Source organism: Drosophila mauritiana, chromosome 3R (genome assembly GCF_004382145.1).
Source record: "Drosophila mauritiana strain mau12 chromosome 3R, ASM438214v1, whole genome shotgun sequence".
Lineage (NCBI taxonomy): Eukaryota > Metazoa > Arthropoda > Insecta > Diptera > Drosophilidae > Drosophila > Drosophila mauritiana.
Window position 1 is genome coordinate 23056711 of NC_046670.1, and position 21352 is coordinate 23078062.

At 39.8% G+C, this 21352-nt stretch overlaps 1 protein-coding gene across 2 annotated transcripts; it reads left to right on the plus strand.

Moving 5' to 3' along the window:
- Positions 1-1149: 1149 nt before the first annotated feature.
- Positions 1150-5073, plus strand: LOC117145127 (glucose dehydrogenase [FAD, quinone]). Of its 2 annotated transcripts, XM_033310647.1 has the most exons (4): positions 1150-1260; positions 2943-4148; positions 4208-4494; positions 4549-5072. In XM_033310647.1, the coding sequence occupies exons 2-4, from the start codon at positions 2954-2956 to the stop codon at positions 4915-4917; spliced, it is 1851 nt and encodes a 616-aa protein (XP_033166538.1). In that variant the 5' UTR covers positions 1150-1260; positions 2943-2953; the 3' UTR covers positions 4918-5072. The 2 variants fall into 2 exon arrangements, with proteins under 2 accessions (XP_033166538.1, XP_033166539.1); XM_033310648.1 differs by lacking the exon at positions 1150-1260 and having other exon boundaries at positions 4549-5073.
- Positions 5074-21352: the final 16279 nt, after the last annotated feature.

Consider the following 21352-nt stretch of genomic DNA (forward strand, 5'->3'; position numbering starts at 1 on the left):
GAGTAGTGCAACGCATAGGCAGATAGCTTGTTTTAAATTTAAAAAAAATCTCATACACAAATCTCAAAAATTGCAGTCTCACTTTCTGCCCTGAGCAATTACTTTTTGGAAATTCCAGTTTTGCGATTATCCATGTATACCCTTTGTTTGGCAGTTAAAATTTAATTAGCAAGACGCATTGTTTCCTGATCCATAATCAATTATCAGGTCACCATTTATTTGAGTAGTTGAGCACTTGGTGGAGTACGTGTTTGAACTCCATACAAATGAGCCGAGTCATGCCAAATGAATATGCATAAAAGCTGGGCAAATATCGAATAAAGCAATGCAAAATGCATTCATGCCCTTATGCTCAAATTGTAGCTATAAAAAGAAACACATGTATTGTACTCAAGGTCACTGATTTTACGATTCACCAAAATCGCCAAAAATTAGATAAAAAATGTATTGTGAAAGTAACTGCGAAATCGGGCGAGCTAGAGCCAAAAAATGTGTTCAGTTGCCCATTAAAGAAACGATTTGGCTGTTGTTCGTATGCAAATGAGTCTGGGTCAAGCGTTTGTAATCCGCTGAATGCCATCTTAATGATCAGCAGACCCATGTAACCAAGACGATCTGTTAAGGTCGCTAGCACAGCCGGAAAAGCGTCTCTTCGATTCAAATCTTGACATTGAACTTCACCAGGGGCAGTCCAATGACTCGTTCCATTATTGTGGTTCCAATATTAATTCAAAGATCGCAAACCGTAAACAGCGGAAGCACTTTAATTCACCTACTTGAGCGTTCGCACCTCCGCGCTAATAAGTCGGCGACAAATCGCTGATCATCGACTTGTCCAGCATGATTAGGCTTACGATCTTTCGATCCGCGTGGTGCTAATCAACATGCAGCAAATTCCCCAAAAATAGCTCGTAAAATGGACCAAAAAAATTTGCAAGTTCACCCGATGAACTTGAAAATAAATGGTCCATCGTGGATCGGCGCTCAAATGTTTCTTGTATCTTTCTTTCGTGATCGCTCGAACGTAGCGCGTTGACCGACTAGCCCGGCAGCTACCCGTGTTGTTAACTCAGTTTTTAAAACTTTTTTTACTTTTTTACTTTTTGATCTCTCATAGGCTTCAACGCTGCAGGCCGGGCAGCAACGTTTCATTTAAGCGCCGGACATCAGAGGGCGCGCATGCGCTTTCGTCAAGTGAATAGGTGAATCGATCCGGAGTATCTGTGAATTTTAGTGGCCCATTTTTATACAGAACATTTCGTAAGTGCATTCTATCGCCAACCCATTTGCATGGATTTTGAATTGGCAAACGTGTTTAGAATTTCATAAGAGAATTTGTGACAATCGGTGCTGCAACGTGCGTGTGTGTGTGTTTCAATCTGGTCTACTGACGTAAACTCTAAAAGCATTTAGCAAGTGGTCTTTTTAGTGAGAACTTGTCAAGCTGCTAGACCGACAAAAAATGCAGTTCTGCGGTTTTTGGCTAATGAAATGTATCTGTGTTGCAGGCTTAAACGGAAAATATTGTGCACCTTAGGAACTTGGAATCAATAGTTTTAGTTTCCGAAAGAGATATATAATAATAGGTATATTTTCTGAAGTTATGAAGTTAAATAATAAAATTTCAACTTAATTAGCTGGATGATTTCGTTTTGAGATAATTTTTGAGCAACCTAACCGCAATGTGTTAATCCCTCCTAATGGTCAACTTAATTACTCATAAACATAATTATTTTTCAAATCAGATTAAACTAATTTTATGTTATAGTTATCAAGATCTTCAGCTTGTTCGTCTCAGCCAATTAAGTTCGGCTTAATGACCCACATTGATTGGCGTGGTGTTGATAGCCAGAACCTTAATGAATACATCGCCCTTCGGAAGGCGTGTCCAAAGTGAAACCGGCTATAAGTAGTTCTGTAATCGTCGTAACCGATCGAGTGAATCCGACCACAAGGCCATGGCCAAGAAATAGAACTTAACTGAACAAAGGCAGAGCCGTGGAATCTCATTATTGTGGCTTATTTTAAGCGTTCGATGAACCAGTTTTCAACTTGGCTACTGTATCGTCCCATTCAACTACTTGCCGGCTTTATTGAGGTTAATTGAAATGATTTATTAACATTTGTGCAATTTTTGTCGGCGCTTCGAAAATTCCCAAATTGAGATAATTTGCATAAAAAAACATTTGGCGCCCACAACTTAAAGTAATTTAATTTCGACCTTTTTTGAGGATTTTTTGAGCAATATTGTTTTTTTTTTACGAACATCCGTGTGCGGTTTATGGGTCAACGCTTAAATATTTGCTACGTCTTCGCGATCGATTTATTTTGATTTTATTTGCAATGTTTGCTTTGATTTGGTTTCTTCTTCATTTTAGTTTTGTTTTGACCACGAACCGGTTAGCTAGCATTAACTTAATTTCGCTCCTTTTGCCAAGTCATTATTTTTATTGGCACTTTTGATTTTGGTTGTCTTGTAACCGCAAAACCTGTTGAACTTGAGCTCAAAACACGTTCGGGATGAATCCGGAGTGCATCGGGATGTGAATAGGGCTCAGAACATGAAAAGGAAAAAATGAGAAATCGTTCTCAAGGTCGCACTCGCATGGGAATGCTAATTTCCTCAGAATGTTCTGACTTTCTATTTTCTGAACGTTAATTGAAATTTTTTGAGTAGGAAGTTTTACTTTTTATTAAAAATGTCATAAACAGTGTTCATATATATGTGGTAAAGTAACTTATGTCGCAGCAATGCAAAAAGTTTTTAAAAAGTGCGCTTTTGACATTTTAACAACACGCAACAAATAACGATTATTTTTAACAAGGTTGTCACTAAAATTCGTTTCACTGAAGAATAATATAGATTTTGTACACAAATGCAATCGTAAAAAATGTTTTTTTTTTCTTGTTTACATTTTTAAACGCAATATTCAACCTTGCAGGTTAAACCAAGATGAGATTCTGTGGAGTGCTGATAATCTGCCTGTGGTCTTTTCAAGTGACCTGGTCCCAACTTCTTGTGGATTTGGCTCGTGATTTTGAGACTTCTTTGCTGAACAATAGGATCCCGGACACCACACGATTCCTGCCGGAATATGACTTCATCATCGTGGGAGCAGGAAGCGCGGGATGTGTGATGGCCAATCGGCTGAGCGAGATATCCTCGGCTAGTGTTCTGCTCCTGGAGGCCGGCGATCAGGAGACCTTCATCAGCGATGTTCCTCTGACAGCGGCTCTAACCCAAATGACTCGATATAATTGGGGCTACAAGGCGGAGCCAACGGAGCACGCCTGTCAAGGCTTAAAAGGGGGCGTTTGCAACTGGCCCAAGGGGCGTGGCGTGGGTGGCACCAGTCTGATCAACTTTATGTTATATACACGTGGTCATCGTAGAGATTATGATGAGTGGGCGGCGGCCAACAACTCAGGTTGGTCGTACGATGAATTGCTGCCCTACTTTCGAAAATCGGAGAGGATTGGAATTCCGGAGCTGTATAAATCCCCCTATCATGGACGCAATGGCCAGTTGGATGTGCAGTATACGGACTACAGGTCACAACTCTTGAAGGCTTTTCTGAAATCAGGCAGGGAAATGGGTTACGAAATTACCGATCCAAATGGAGAGCACCTCATGGGATTTGCAAGATCACAGGCCACCATCCGGAATGGCAGGCGGTGCAGTACGAGCAAGGCCTTTATACAGCCAGTTGTGCATCGCAAGAACCTTCATATCTCCATGAAAAGTTGGGTCACTCGACTGATAATCGATCCGATCACTAAAACTGCCACTGGAGTGGAGTTCGTGAAACAACGTCAGCGTTACACCGTGCGGGCCAGAAAAGAGGTGATCCTCTCCGCTGGCACCATTGCCAGTCCACAGCTTCTCATGCTATCCGGGATCGGTCCAGCGGAGCACCTTAGGGAGCACAATATAACAGTAAAGCAGGACCTGCCAGTTGGTTACAACTTACAGGATCACATAACACTTAATGGTCTTGTGTTCGTGGTCAATGATTCGACGGTAAACGATGCTCGACTGCTGAATCCCTCGGACATATTCAGGTACATCTTCGCAGGACAAGGACCATATACAATTCCAGGTGGAGCTGAGGCATTCGCTTTTGTGCGGACTCCCAGTTCCAAATTTGGTAAGAATGAATCATGACCAAATGTGTAAATTTGTTTTAATAGTATGCAATTTCTATAGCAAAGGACTATCCTGATATGGAACTGGTCCTAGGAGCAGGATCCTTAAGTGGAGATCGCTTTGGCACCATGCGAAATTTGCTTGGCATCACCGACGAGTTTTACGACTATATGTTTGGAGATCTGCAGAACAAGGAGACCTTTGGTCTGGTTCCAGTGCTCCTGCGACCCAAAAGTCGGGGCAGAATATCGCTGCGTAGTCGCAATCCCTTCCACTGGCCCCGAATGGAGCCCAATTTCATGCAGCATCCCGACGATGTGAGGGCCATGATCGAGGGAATCGAAATGGTAGGATTAATCAGTTAGAATCCGAAACATAATTAATTTCTTTGGCATTTTCAGATTTTGAAGCTTTCTAGATCGAAGCCTATGGTGAAGATGGGTACTCGTTTCCATGACCGCCCATTTCCGGGCTGCGAGCACCTAAAATTCGCCAGCGAGGAGTACTGGAAATGCTGCTTAAGAAGATATGGCTCCAGTTTGCAGCATCAATCGGGCACCTGCAAAATGGGTCCTGCAACGGATAATACTTCAGTGGTGGATGCCCAACTGCGGATCCACGGTATCCGTGGATTGCGGGTTGTGGATGCTTCTGTGTTACCCAATGTCCCAGCTGGTCACACCAATGCCATTGTGATCATGGTCGCCGAAAAGGCGGCGGATATGATCAAGGATGCTTGGCGCATGCCGATCACTCCCTTGAGCTCATAGATTTACCTTTAAGATCGTTATTTATTATTTAGTTGTCGCACAACGATTTATAACGTAGCTACGGGGTTCCTTATTGTCTCAATGGGTTATCTTTTAAACAATTATTGTATCCACTGAAATGGAATATTTTGTAAGCTAAGATATTTGAAAAATAAGATTCCTCTTCAAAATAAATATAATTTAAAGAAATCGGTTATTTTGCAATTTTATAGGTTTTTTGTGGCTGCAGTGCATTGTGGTATTTTAAATTTCGCGCCAGGCTAGTAAGCTTTTGAAAGCCTTCACCGAATTCTTTTCATATCAAGCACCTTTTGTAACTTAGGCTTCGAAGCTTTTTGGTGTAAAATAAATTGACAAAACTATATAGAAAAACCTAACATTAATACACTTTTTTTCCTTTTTTTATTTTAAAATAGCAATTTGTTGACTAATTTATTATTTATAAACATTTACAACTTTACTTTCGACCTCACGTTTTTTACATGTAGAGAACAGTAACGCTACATTTGACAAACGTAAGAGATGGCGTGTTTAACGTGTTTAGCTTTTTGTTTTATAATGCATTTCGTAAGGTAAAGTAAAGCACCAAAATTCCGCCTTTAATCATAATATCGAATACTTGAATATTCGCTAGCTAAGGCTAACCCAAAATTTAGCTTATTCAGTTACTGAAATAAGTAATGTCACGCAGAGGCATATTTTAGTTCACATGGGAACCGAGACCCAGCAAGAGGCTAATACCAATGGCTTTGCGTGCTCCGCTGAGGATTGTTTTTAATGACCGCTGGCCGGGTAATTGCTGACCTCCCCGTTTGGAAAAATAGAAGCATAGACAAAGCTCCCGCCTAGCAACCGTTGCGTTTTAGAGGTTCCTTAACCCGGCCATAAAGCTAACCCACTTTGTCTGGTCACATACTCGTACGTATTCGTATGTGCGGCCATGGCCACGTGGCGTATGGGAAATAAGCTTAATTAAATATTTAAAGCGTAGGCGGGAGCTAATGTTTGTCATTAAGGGGCTCATGGTTTTCTATTATTTGAAGATTTACAAATGCCACAGACAACTTCTAGTGTATCTTCTCCACTTCTATTGCTGACCCTTTTAACGGAATTATTTGATTAATGCATACCTTAAATAAGAATAATTGAAAGTGAAAAGTTCGCCTTTACCTTCTTTCGACTGATTGGCATTGCTTAAATATTTAAGCCAACCTTAACAGACAGGAATTGTCGAGCGCTGGTGTGGGCAAGATTTGGCGTATTTGCGGTGAAATATTTCTGCGGGTGCGGACCGGGATGTCTGCTGATGCCATACGCCCACCTATTCAAATTACGGCGTTGCCCGTGCCTGTGGTCATAGGTCAACAATGCGACATTTTAGAGCTCGAATTCGCAATACACACTGTCAGCCGCAAAACAATCCAATTACGCGCCTGCTGCCTGCGATTTTCGAGCTAATTGATTTCGAAAATACCGAAATAATGAAATGGAACCCTAATGAAAAAGAGCAGGTGAATTGGTAATTGGGAAATCAGTAAAAAACAAAAATAAAGTCAATTTAAGGGCGTTACTGTGCTTATATACCTACATTTCACCCGGTGCTTTTCAAGTCTTTCTTTAAGCCCACGTTTCATATCTGTTTTTTTTTTAAGTTGCTGCTGTAAAAAGCGGAGGTAAAACAACGGATGTCACTCAAGTGGAGTAACTTAAAGATAAGACTGGAAATGTTGCACTTAAAAGCGGAGGGGTAAGCGTCTGTATCTTTTCATTGCATGCAAAGCAGCTCACTGAGTTTCTGCCCTATCTTCCATTGCTGATCTAATTAGGAATCTCATGACGTGAGAAGGCGACGCCGAGTGAATGGGTCATATAATGTCATGCTCCATGAACTGTGCAATCAGGACCAGCTATTTCTACATTGCAAATTTGTCCATGTAGTGAATCATTTTCCTCACATGCTTCGTTGACCATCGACCATCGTTTCTTTTGGAAGGGCAGACAATGACAAATGAAATAAAAGCAGCTAAAGTGTGGCATAAGCTGTTTCCTTTTTGCCTTTTATTGGCAGAGATATTGCATTCTACTTAAACAATTACTAGCATATAAAATAAACTTATTGAGAGACTCTTAGACCGAGTTATGCATTTTTTTAAAGAAAAACTCAGCAGTTGAACTATTTATCTTATAGTTGTTAAACTTTCCCTTGCAATACCTTGTCCTTTTTGTATTGTTTGCTTGGCTTATTTGCAAAAGTGCTCGAAGCCCTCGAAGAATGCAACAAAGCCTGAGAAGTTGTAAACTTGGTATAAAAAAAAAATTAAAAGCGGCCAGTCAGGTCTCAGGAACTGACCAGTCAAAGGTTTAATGAAAGGGGGTAAGGCGTTCCGACTTAGTAGTTACTTTAAAAATGTTTCGCTTACGGAAAAGAAAAAACTTGCGCCAGTGAAAAAACCTGCAAAAGGAGCAGGAAAGTTGGCAGAAAGTTTCCTGCTTTTGTGTGCAAATATTTAGCACGGAAATTGCACTTGCAACAGGAGAAGTCCTTGAAAAGAATCCGAAAGGATTCTGGCGCGATAATTAAATGCGCACAAGAAGCGAAACTTTCTCACCCCAGTTGCGGTATGTTGCGACTAATTGCATTAAAGTGTAATGGATAAAGAGAAAGACTTTTCAATTTGTCACAGTGACTAAATGGGTGACTTATTTCGAAGTGATTCTGCATAACCAAATCGCAGTCAGCCCTGCGTTCCATTATAATAAATGGGCCACACAAAACTGAAACTTTGCACACTTTCGCAGAAAGTTTTCTCCTGATTTCGGGCAAATTGGCCAAACATATGTTGGCGTCAATGTCTGCTGAATTTTGGCGAGTTTACGAGGCATTTCAATTCGAAGTCACATGGCGAAGTACACGTCAAGGCGGTAAGTGCTCGCAAAATATGGCCTCCTAGGTTAGGAGGGCGTTATAATTTATGATAAGCCAATAAAAATAATTGAAAAACATTAATGCCATGCCGCCTGAGACTGGCAGCGGTTAATGGCGAGCATTGAACCCAGAGGCACAGAGCCCGGCCCAGAAATGTCCTTGTCTGGCTGAAACAACTCCTTGGCTTCCTCATCGATTTCTTCGCCGGGGAATCGAAGTGAAATCGGAGCTGGCACTAACCAGGCTACCGGAATATTCAAGTAATGGCTGGCAATAAAAAACGGAGCCATAAAATGGCGAAGAGAGCTGCGCCTGAGAAAGTCAAAGTTGAAGGAGGCCTCCTTGGGTATCGGGACTGTGTGAAAGGTTTGAAATAAATAAAATATTAGATGAGGAAACTGCTGCTTGTATCGATTTCGAATAAAGTGAGTATAATGGTTAAACGAAATTTGTCGCCACGTTGAGAGCACAACCGAACATATGTGAAATACTAACCTATGGTTCTTCAATGATTAGGATTGGCCTAGATTTTAGGCTCAAGCATCCTATCTCAAATTAAATTCAACTTTTTGAAAACAATCCTACCCTTTCAGCTGGCCGAAATGACAGTCACCTGTCAGAAGGTCGAAGGGAATGACAAACATTTTGGCGATGCGTTGGGAGAAAGTTTTTGTCACCGGCGGCCACATCAAAGAACATTCTGTTCCACAAAAACTTTGATTGAGAGGCCAACAAAAAAGGCGTTTTGTTTAGCTTAGGCAAACTGGCTGATTGAGTGATTGGCATAGGCTTGTCACGCTACTATGAAATTGATTGTGCTTCAAATGCAAAAATATAATTGAAGACTTCAAGTTGAGCTTCTACAATCCTAAAAAACAGCAATTAACTAATTAGAATTGCGTGCAAATTAGGGAAGATGCAAAAAGGGATGTCACCACTTTTAATCTAATTTATGAACAAAAACCTTTTAAGATTTGGCGAAAGGCATGTGGCTCTTATCTTGTTGGCGAAACGAAAATCATGCTTTTAAGATATCACATTTAAGCAGAGTCAGCAAATTGCGCCATCCGACTCCAAGCCCATAAATCAAAGCCAAAACATTCTGATACCCTCTGCGGATATTTGGTTTTCTTTTTATTGTTGAGTTTAAAACTCGGCTAATGCAGAGACTCCTTTGAGTATTTTGGCACGCTTGGAAAGGGATTTTCCGCAGACACGTACGCATATTTTCGGCGCTTTTAATGGTTATATTTATTAACTCCATAAAAAATGCGTGTCTGGGATTACTTTTGAATTATTTATGACTGCCCTTGGTGGCTAATAAATGCCAAAGCCCCAGTGAGCACATGATAAAACCCATATGATTTGCTTGACGAGATTTTGGGTGATTAACAGCATATCCAATCTCACTCGCTTGTCTAATTGGCGAACATTTGACTAAATTAATAGGCGGACGTGTGGAAAATTGGTCAATACCATCGTCGGACTCTGGGGCAATCAACAAATTTTGCTATCCGCTCGGACGCTTTGCTTCTGCTGTAGACATAATGCAATATAAATGGTAATTTCCTGTTTTAATTCGTCCCGGGTGTCCATATTTGCCGTTCCGACTGTTGCCATTTGGACATGGGACATGCAGTGTTGCTACTCGAATTAATTTATGGCTAATTCATGGTTATAGCCTTCTCTTATTGAGATGCGTAAGTAAAGGGGCCTGTTGCTTTTGAATCGGATATACTCGTAAGAGGAAATCATATAAAAGTCGAATATTCACAACCAATTTAAAATCTAATTCCTTACTGCATTTTAAAGATACATAGATATACAGGTGTAGAAACATTCAAATAGTAATAAATTCAAATTTAATAATCCTACATTTCTAAGTATTTAGCTTAGTAAAAGGACTAAAGCCTTCAAATTCGAAACTCAGCCTTCATTTTTTTAATGGCGTATTGCTGACATGAAGGCCCAAAGCTAATATTTACTTGCCGTATTTTAAATTAGGGATTTCGGCTGCATGTTTACGGTAGCCACAACTCACGAACACGTGCCCAAATCCGTCCTGTTTCATTTGGGCCCAGGTGGCGTTAACCCTTGTAAGTCCTTTGTTGACTCTTCGCTCGGCTCCTTTTCATTAATTTCCCGATGCAAATGCAGCCTTTTTTTTTGGGTGGGTTTTCCCCGAAAGGGGACCAACATCCATACCTTTTAAGCCTTTCATCAGCAAAGTGCGGTTGCTGACAGGTCTGAAAGCTGGAGGAACGACTTTGAGATGTATTTGCCTAACACTCTATTTGGTCAATTCTTTAGTTAAAATGAAGAAAAAAAGTTCAAAAAAAATAAAAAGACTGGCTATCGTTTAGATTGAATGATATTTAATTATAAATGTGCTGAGTTCAATTCGCGGGAAAAGTAACGAATATAATTAAGTGCAAGGAGTCTTTTATTTATGGGCTGGTCTATTTAATCCTCATTCACTTTTTGTGATTTGATTTCTACCATCTACCATCTCAGTGTGCTAACATTACCTGTTGTTTTATCGATGGGCCACTAGGCTTAGTGTCTGTTTTAGGTCATTTTATTGCGGGCTTTACCACGCAAAATTAGATGGACGAAAAGCGCATTCAGGAAATTAGCAACGAGCATTTGAGGAAATGGAAAATCAGGAAAACCGACCAGCAGATAAGCGGATCGATTGAAAATGAAATTGGACAGTAAATAAACTAGGTGCGATCCCTAATTTGTTTGTAAATCAGTTGCACTCTTGCAACATTTGATGAACAAAAAATACAGTATAAGAAAAGTAAATTGTTAGTAATACTGTTATCTTTAGCGTCGTCCAAATTACGATACTTGCTGCACATAATGGCGCATACCTTATAATTAAATGTTTTAATTATGAGTATTAAACTGATTTAGCATTTAATTTGGCCAATTAGTCAGCCAGACACAGTTGTTCCCGACAGGTAAATGCGACATTAACTGCCTGCTGTTAAGTGAAGCGGCTTATGTGGTCGTTAATAATGGTTGAAGAGAAAGGATATTTCACTCCAGTTTACTGAACCCTTGAGTCTGCTTTGAACATGCATCAGCCATAAATATTTTGAGGCACTTACTGGCACTTCGTGATTGTGCTCTGGCATCCTAATTACATTTTAATGCCCCAACACTTGGCAAATTTTATGCGAAACGGTAAAGAGGTCCTTACACCCTCTAACGATGATGATGTGTTATTTTTTTGGCAAAACTGTGAGATAAGGAACATCAAAAATGTCAAAGATATTAGAGCCTATTATAAGCTTTGCCCCTTTACCACTAATCGGACTTAACAATCGATAAATGAAGCTGCGTCCTGACTTAAGGATTAAATCGATTACTTTAGAGTGCGATTGCCCAGAGCCACCCAATAACGAAAAGTAAAAGCAAAGTGCTGTTAAATTATGAATCTTTATTCAACTCGCATACAAATGAGGTGCAAATATAAATCCCCCGAGATGAAAGCGGATTTTCCGAAATTAGTTCCGAGTGCTTGACACTGTCTCAACAGCAGGCTGAAAGTGATTCCGTGTTCAAATTTGTTAGGTTTCTGCGCGAATAAATGAAAATCATTTACCTGAAGGCTGTAATTAAATATGCAAAATAAAGTTGAAACAATTCGCGAAAAGGCTGTCGCTGAATGCAAATTGGCTTCTGTAAGATGTTACCAACCGTATGGGGTAACCACATTTTTTATCAAGAGGCAACATTTTCCATTTCGTTAAGCGGAAAATACTTTTAAATTTATAAAAGCGGCAACATACTATAGAAAATATTTCTTACTTTACCAGAGCTTCTCTTTTAAGTCTTGAGTATTTGTTTATAAATATTTGCGACACGAAATAAGACGTGGTTTTCTAGTAAATGAAAAAAGTACTCTGTGGCTCCCAGTTTACGTTTCAATTTGTTTTGGCCTGCAGCAATTGAAAATTGGAGCGTTGAGAGTGGTTGAGAGGTTGTTTGCAAACACGTATCATGTTTAATTTGCCCAAAAAAGTGAAGAGAGAACAGCAAATAAGCGTAAATTGCCAGGTATGCATAATTTTAAATTTACTTAAAAATTTCATAAATTAAATTTCAGTTTTGAATTTAAGTTCGACCCAGATGTGATGACTTTGCGTTCTCTACGTTTATTTCTGCCAGCTCTCAGCCAAAGCAAAGCAACATCCTTTGGAGTCCGTTGTCTGACCCACTCCACTTGGATGTTCAAACAGACGCCGCTGTCAACGGCCGAGAGCCTCGGGGCTCCGAGGAAAACTGCCGCACTGCGGGTGCTGGAATTTCTGGCTGGGCTATCTGGGAGCTATGCGGGATTGGAGGTTTAATATGGGCCAAAAATATTTCGGCAAGAGGTCGCATAAATATTTGTCAAAATCAGAAACATAATTGAATAGCTGTTTCGTCCCTGCGGATATGTTAGGCTTTGCTTGTTGCAGGTCTATAATTTATGGCTAGGTATGAGAATATAAAGATTATTATTAGTATTTTAGTAATTATTTTTCCCCTTGAGATCGTTTTGTGGTATGTTTTTTTAAGTGCACATATTTTCACTGACTGTCAATGGTGCTCTTTTCGCCCGACTTGAATTGATTTATTAGTGAATCGACTTTGATAATCTGCACATTATACGAATTTTCCCTCCCGAAAAGAGGACCAATGATTAAGCACTAAACAATTGATGGCATCAGCTGAGTCGCCTCCTCCGCCTTTCACTTTCTTGACAAGGGTTCACAAAATCCGATTCAAGGGCAAATCTGTTTATATTTTTGTTATATTTGTAGCCTTAACATGTCGTCTATTTAAAGATTGCGCATAAATTAATTTTGGATTTAATGGTATAGCTAAATAACAACATCCTTTGTAGGACGTAACTTTTTTTCCAGATATGTAGATCCATTTTTTACTTCTGTTTTTTCGGCAAAGCAAGAAATCTGTGATTATTATTAAGAGCTTTGCATTGAAAATACATACAATTGCTGCCACAACAAGGACATGAATTGATTTAAATTAGATGCGAACATAACTTGAGCTTGATTTTCTCGGAAATTGTCAAACTTCTCACTGTCTGGAATACAAATGAAGCGCCAAATAGCGTCCTTCAGCAAATATCCTGTTGGCAGCCAATAAGGCGAAGCCCTTCAAAAAAGTGAATCCATTGTAATGCCTCATTATTCTGAGTACAGTCTGGCCGGGACTTTTATTATGCCTCGTGATTGTGGTAACATCTGGCCAAAAGACATCGCACAATGTGCCTGTAATTGTGGCAGAAACGGTTGAATGGAAATGGCAATATGTTCTGTCGCTCTTGGCTTAAATCCAGCTGGCAGCAGCAAATGCAAAGGATGGGTCTTTTGATTGGAACTAGCATTAAACCATTTTAATATTTAAAATATCGTTTACCTTTCGGCAAAGCCCAGTTGGATTCCCTCCGGTTGGGGTGGAGTTGCTCAACTGAATAATTCAACAGTCGACAAATGGGATATTCCTTAAATTCTTTCAGTATGTCCTGTCGGCAAAGAGATGTCTAGCAATACTTGAATATTTGATTTTAAAGATATTTCAATTTTGGTAAAAAAAACAATAGTCTCAAGTTATCACAACTTCATTAATTATTCATTCAATTTTATATACTCATTGTCCCGGGACAACAATAAAAACTCGGTCCGGAGCCGAAAAGACAAGCTGGAACCGCATGAAAATAAGCTAAATTAATTCTCACGTTGTTAACCACCGCGGAGGAAGAACAAACTCAAGATTGCCGCTGAACATAAAGCAGATTAGGGTCCCTGACCTCAAAGAGCAGGGACGTGCTCGTTAAGTCCCACGAGGCTGATGACAAAGAGCTCCTCCAGACAGCAAGGACAGTCGTCCCACTCCAGTCGTCATTTTCGGGCATTGTGATTTTGATTTGTAATGGACTGGATCCCATCCTCTTTAGATTTTTCCTAATCGCCGGCTTACTCGGCTTACATCTTCAACCACTTAATTGCAGATAATAAAGTACTTTAAAAACATTAAAATGCTGCCAACAAGGATTTTCAATCACCTGCAACCGGAGTATACCTGTAGGTTAAAGTAAAACCCAATTTGTTATGTGTCACGACCAAAAGGTTCTCATATTCAATCTGACACTGATCAATGATGACGATTTCTCACCTGCACAAAAGCAGCGAGCTGGAAACACGCATTTCTCGTAAAATAACTCGAAGAGAATCAGAAGTCCTTGGGGGCCTAAAAAAATATGTATGATTATGTGCAGAATCTATTCTAGTATTATATATTTTATATATTATTTAAAGAAAGTTCCTAGTGTTGATTGGTTATAGCAAAACAATTTAGTTTAGATTAAGATAGTGCTTCTTGTTCGAAGTGGCCTGTTCCAAATATACATATTCACGAAGTTTCAACAATTGTTTGCTTTATCTTGGCATGCATAACTCACTTGTCAGTTGTTCAAATGTTGTTACATTATATGATGTTTTGGACAATTAACAGCAATAACATTTGTGAAGGCTGAAAGCTCAGTTGTTAAAATTTCCGTACAAGCTGGCATAAATTTAAGGATTCAGTCGACAGTCACAGAGCGCAGCAAACAGGCCCCATCATGTACAATGTGCATTCCTTCGAGCTGTCTTGACACTGAGCAATGTGAGCAAGTGCCGGGCCAAGAAACAAGGACATTATCGTCGGGGGAGCAGGGTCCTTGGAGCATTTGGCATTCAGGGAGCACCCGCAGCAAAGGCAGCTGTTATGGATCGGGGCGATAGACATTCCAGGACACTATCTCCTGAAATCTGTGTGGCTCCCAGCCGAAAGCCCCACCTTTGTCGGGTTGTTGGTTTGTTGGGTTGTCGGTTGTCGCCTGTTGTTAATGATGATGACAACCAAAGTTGGTTGTGCTCCTGTCACCATCCACTTGACATGTTCAGGGCCCGCTTTGTCCTCGTACTGTCCGTGGTCATAATGCCACAGACATATGTCAGTCGAAGTTTGAAGTCACACATGTCCTTGAATACGGATGTGGCGACACATGCCCGTCACGGACTGGGAATAACATATTCCTGTGGCCACACAACACTAATTAATGTTGGTATCAATGATTTAAAAATAACTGGAAGTTAATTAAGTGATTTCAGAATTTTTTAATATTATTATCTATCAGCGGTTTATCTTGATCCTTACCCTAAAATAATTCAATATATTTTGCTTTAAAACTTATTTAGTGAAAATGAAAGGCACCGTAATCGGGTTAAAGTGTTATGGTTTATTTTTGATATCTTCTGCGCAAACTCAGGATTCGATTCAGTCGGCAGCGCTGCTAACGAAGCAACAGACTACAGACTACAATCCATAGACCCAATAAGAATCTTAGTATTTATGCGGCTTTCTAAGGAAACACAACGTGAAGGAACTCAAATAAAAAGAATCCCTGCAATATTACGAGTTTTTGACACGTGGCTGTGAGCACTTCATTTATTTTTCACATTATTTATTTAAAGAATTTTAAATAATTTAATAAAGATACTTTATTGTGCCTTTATTGTAATAAATGACATATAAAATTTAATATGATTAATATTGAATGTATAATTACTGTATTTATTACATTATAATTTAATAAACGAAACGACGAAGTAAGAAATGTATATATATATGAAAGTAATTACTAGCACACTTAGCTGTCATAACAAGCAAATTTGCTGAAATGTTTTTCAAATGACAACATGATGTGCATTTTGATTGCCATCATCCACATGTTTTTGCTGTCCGATTCGGGCTGGATTTTCACTGTTTTCTATTTGCAATTGCAATTAAATTTGCATGCTTTCAGTTTAACACCGTATCGTTATTTGTCATGCATATTTGATGCAACTAACGGCGGCAAAAAATGTTGCCGCAAACCACGGCATAAAATGTCGGAAATGTTCACTAAAATATATGTATATATATATGTTTCGACAGCATTACGAACTTAATTTATTTTTGTTCGGTCATCACAGCTGGTTAAACAATGGAAAAAAATATGGCTCCGACTTTTCCGACTGATTGGTTGCATGATTGGAGCAATCAACGCAGTTACAAAATTAAAGGACATTTAAGATATATAATTTAATAGACATATAAAAGAAAGTACAAATATGATTTTGAATAGAGTCGTTTGAAGGACGAAATTTCACGTACCTTAATTTTGGTTCCAAGAATGACTCGTAGACTTTTGTCACCCGAGACCGCATTTATTTGATAGCTCTGAAAATGCCAACTAGCTGGTGACAACCCGAGAAACATTACCATCAGCGCCACTACCTGTCGCCCTCATCATCATTAACCACGGAAACGAGAAGAAGGTGTGGCAGGGAGCAGCGCTGATTTGCCACATTTCAGCTCAATCGCTCCGGCACAAGAAGCTCCTGTTCCTGTCCCGCTGGCTTGTGGCATCTAGCCCGCGGATCCTTGTGCCACGAAACAGCTGTGGCTTTTTTCTGTGCCGTAATGATGATGTTGCTGCCTGAAAAAGCAAAGCGAGGAGTCACGCAGCCCGGGAAAAAAAGCACGGAGCACCCACAATGCCACATTTCTCAGTGTCAAGATGGCTTGAAGGAATGTAGAGAACGTTTGTTGTTCAGTGCGGCTGTCATTGCGTCAGTCTGTCACTGTGCCAGTCTGCCCATCTGTCCGTTTGGCCAGTTTCTTTGGGCCAGGCTGTGGCATTTGGTTTACGCATCCTGTTTGTGTTCTGCCATGTCATCTGATTTGAGTTCTCTTTATCTTTGACTTGACTGCAGTGCCATGCGCTGCAAAATACAATATAAATGCTGAAGTGCCATTTCTGAAATATCTTATACTTGCAGGAAAAATCGCCTAATACTGCATTAGTCCGAGTCACATCTACTGTTTTTAAAATGGCTGTCCACATGGTTTTACTGCATAAACAAAGAGAAAAGGTGGCATCCGTAGTTGATTTCAACTAAACATTTACAGAGCTTCTGGCCGAATTTGGGTTTTCAATTATATGGGTTAATTCAATTTGAAAATAGAAACATTGCAACCCATTTAACCGCAAACCCCTTGCCGCATTTGCCAAGTTTCATTGGACTTGCCACAACAACAGGCATCACCTTGCCAGGTATTACCAACCAGACCAAAAACGTGTTTATCATTTTAACAGCCAGCCATTTGAGGATTGATGGCAAGCGCTTCAAAGTGCAAAACAATTTTCCAGCTTTTCCTCCACCAACCCCTCTCCCAACTCTCACGGAACAAAATAGATTTCGAAATTGAAACGAAAGGCAAAGAAAAACCAGGCTGAGGGCAACTGGCAGGTGAGGCTGACGGATTCCGCATTTCGTCCGCCTCGTCCTTAAAAAGGATTTTCATGCTGAATGTGCGAGTTTGTGTCTTGGCAGCAATTGGATTTCCATGTTTCCACATTGTTTGCGCCACTCAGGTGAGAAATTGACATCATTGATCGGCGTCAGATTGAATATGAAAGCCCTTTTGGGACTGCCACATAACAAATTGAATTGCATAGATGGGATTTCTAGTGGTTTTCTTATCACTGAGCATTTCAATTGATTTATTTGTGCCGATTTTATATTGGGAATGACAGATGCTAAGGCAAATGAGCACAACAGGTTGTGACGGTTTCGTATGCTTTTTAAATTACTTTGAGTATTTGGTTAACGATTGGTACTTATTTACCAAGGAAGAACACGAATTCTTAGGAACCTACTTTGTGATTTCTCCATTTGTATAATTTCCTAAAATGAAATTTTTATCTGTATATTTTTCACCTATTCAATGTTATTTATTCTAGCTTATAAGCTAAATTCAAATTTCTTTGGAGCAACAACAGTCAGTGGATTGCGGATGTTTTTTCTAGTTATTTTCCTTCAAAGCCCTTCCTTGCTTCATTTCACTTCTGCCCACGATTTCTTTTTGCGAAGGAAGTAAATTAGAATTTCGCTGTGCTAGGCTAGCGAAATTTATGGCTTTTGCCTCGAACACTCACCTCGTACGAGAAGCCGCAGTCGGCGGCTTACGCTTCTTTGGGACCACGCGGCGTATGCGCAACAAACGCGATTTATCCGTTTGATGAAAATGTATGAAAATGTGTGCATACATTGCGGCGCCTTAAGCTGGCGGGCGAACCGAAAATTAGCATTCACTGGCTGCCCGAATCCGCCCAGCTGCACTTTAATTTACATATGTGATGGCGCCTTATAGTGATCCCGGCACATCTCGCTATATTCTTGTACTCCTGGTGTGGCTTAGGACCTTTCCTTCGATATGTTCGCTCAAGGAATATGCAAAGCACTTTAGCCGACAGGATACCCCGGGCACATCCCTGCCATTGTTATTGTCGCATGATGAATTATTCAGACGCCTCGGCTCGTTTGCTCCCCATGGTAAATGGTATTTTAAATATTTAAATAGATCCACGTTAATGGGAACGTCAAGAAGTAGGCCACAACTATTTTATAGCCCAACAGAAGACTCGATAGTTAGGGATTCCCTCAGCTGATTGGAATTTTAAAGTTCTTTCTATTTTACATGCAGTTCTTTAAGGAAAGAAACTTAAATTTAGTGTATTTTATACAGGATATCATGAAAATATTTATATTAATGTATTAAATACCTAGATAAACGTGCACTCAGATGAAAAAAAGGAAATTCCTTACTCCGAATGTATGTTGAGTTCATTGTCTGCAAATCTTTCGGAAGTCAATATGTACGAGCCATTACTCAAAGGCTTGGACACTCTGCAATAGGAATCCTGTCCTCTTGTCCGTCACGTATTGAAATATATGACCGGAGACAAGGCCTCGGAATTACAGCTGCTGGCCATCAAGTGGGCCAGATGCCAGAAGTCCATCTGGCACATTGCCATTATTAATGACGCAATTGACATGGCCAGCATGCAGTGGCCAAGAAATATGGCAACACTTCAAAGGCAACTACAGAGTCACGAATCGTTTGTCAATGCGCGAAAGCAGTAAAGAGCTCAGAAATTCCATTGGAAGTTCAACTACTGCAATGACAGTTCATTATTTAAGTATACTTTTCAAGCTTATGGCTTAAAAAAAAAAAACAGATTAAACATTCTTAAAGATGGGTAATGCATAATAGATTCTATCTTATATAAATTGTTTTAAATTTTCTGTGCAGCCACAGGTTTCCCATCTGAACTTTTCGTTGACACTGTTTGCTTTTGTAATAGATTTTCTTATTTTCCTGTATACCCTCAAGGTATTTTCTCCCCTTTGCGACTTTTCTCTCGGGCGTCTAATTCAATAAAAACTTAGTACGTGTTGTTCTGGGTTAATCGATGGTTGTTGCCATTGAATGCCTATTCCATTGTTTTCTGTCCATCTACTGGCACAATGTTTGCCTAATGGAAACACTCAAGAGACGGCTAATAAGATCACATGTGACTATTAAGTGGACCCTAATGGTGAAGCCGAAACTTGGATAGAAGTATGCTAATCTTGGCCCGGTCAATATTTGCTCCTTTTTGGATGGTAGCCAGTTGGAAAAAAAACTTCAATCGCAATTTATACCCTTCACTTGTGGGGTATGCTAATTTAAGGAAGCTTTTTCTCAATATATTTTTTATCCGGATCAGTGGCCGAGTCAACGAAGCCAATATATTCTGTCTGGCTGACTAACGGGTATCTGATATTCGAGGTACTTAACTTTAGCATTTCTGCTTGTTTGTTTTGTATCTCTGAGATATGAAGCGCCCCGGTTTTCTGGGCCATAGCCTCGCCGGAGGGCGTAAAATTGTACATGCAGGACATCAATTCAATTTGTCGGACCAGAGGACAAACGGGAAAGTCAAAATGGAGCAAAGTAATATATTTTGCAGAAAGGTGCTGATGGAGGAACGGCGAGAAATACAGCACGAGAAGTGGAAAATGAGCTGCAGCCTAGATAAGTGAGGCTGTTAACACTTACCATATTCAGGGCAATGGGGTTAGTGCGCCTCGCATAAAACGTAACAGGATTACAACGGTGTCGATGCTGCTGCAATGTTAGTCCTGCTTAAAAAAACCTTTACTTTCCCTGGCGAAAAGCAAACATATACATGCCAGGAAGGCCAAAGTTGTTGCTCAGTTGGCAGGAGACTTTTCCCCATCACCCGCGCATACCCCCTTTGGAAAAATCCACAAGCTGCAGTGGCAGAGCAAACAAACAGAAAAGGAGGAAAAGCCAAGATATTTCTCTGTGATAAGAAGGTTCTGCTCGCTTCAACGATATAAAGCAAGGTGTGTTTGCTTGACATTGTTGTTTCTTCGGAAAAACCAATACCTTTGTACTACAAAAGACCAACTGAATAGTTTCTTAAATGTGTTACAAACTTATTGCAAACCTTACTTCGTATTATTTAAAAAATTATTAGAAAAGCTTATTATATTCTTACTGAAAATGATTTAGTTGAGCTTGAAACGGCTTAAGTATAAGTAATATAATGAGCCTGCAACCAAAGCCCTTCGCTAAACGGGACTTTAATTGACTGTCATTATCTTTTTGCCAGGTCTGTCAAGCAGCCACTTCCGTTTGTCGCCAATTCCCGTCACGTTCTGGCCATAAAGCTTAAGTCTGTAAGCCATTTGCAGAGTGTTTATAATTGAAATTGAAGGGGTGGGAACACGGAAGTGGAGCCAGGTCGAGAAAGTCAGGGTTTCGGAGTGAAAGCGGATATAAAGCGATTTGACTTGGTGACAACTTAATTTCCTACTCTGCGCTTTATCCCGCCTGTTGCTACAAGAACAAGGTAAAACGACGGCTAAATTACCAACATTTATATAGCCATGAAAATATGGTAGACTTGGCAAACGAAATTGTAAATGTACTGCTCTATCTCATTCGGCAGGAGCCTGGGAAACTCATTGACTATGAAAAATTGTTGACAAATACAGTCTTTGTTAGGTAAAATATATGTATTTCTCAACTAGCCTGTGGTCTCCATAAATATTTTCCATTAAGTGTAGGAAATTTTCGCAAGACTACAAGAATGAAGAACAGCACAAAAAGGGTTCGCATAATTTTCAAGCCTGGAAAATCAAGGAAATGGCGGTGGAAAAAGGAAGTTTGGAGCTGACTTACAAATTTGCATTGTGCAGATTGCTTCCGCTGAGGATGTGTTTTGTTCATCATCAGTAACATACACAACGAGTCGTCATTTTTCATGTCACTCGGTTTGGCCTTTAACGGCGGAAGAGATAAAAAGATTTAAATTTTTACGGAAATTGAACGAATCGAGGTTGAAAATCAGAACAAACCAATCTGTTCCAGCTTGTAATAAGGTAAATACCATGACAAAAAATAAAGACATATCGCTTCGGCAAAAATAAATAATTTGTGGGATGTTGTGTAAAAATTTAGTATTTGGTTGATCATAATTGTGTTTTTAAATTCTTTAAGGGACTCTTTAGTGAGATATTTTGTACGAGTACATTTTAATATGTATTA

Bases quoted from the DNA above. Each gene is read 5' to 3' on its own strand.
- LOC117145127 (XM_033310647.1), top strand. From the start codon at position 2,954: ATGAGATTCTGTGGAGTGCTGATAATCTGCCTGTGGTCTTTTCAAGTG. The intron at 4,149-4,207 runs GTAAGAATGAAT...CAATTTCTATAG, and splicing joins GACTCCCAGTTCCAAATTTG to CAAAGGACTATCCTGATATG. The intron at 4,495-4,548 runs GTAGGATTAATC...TGGCATTTTCAG, and splicing joins TGATCGAGGGAATCGAAATG to ATTTTGAAGCTTTCTAGATC.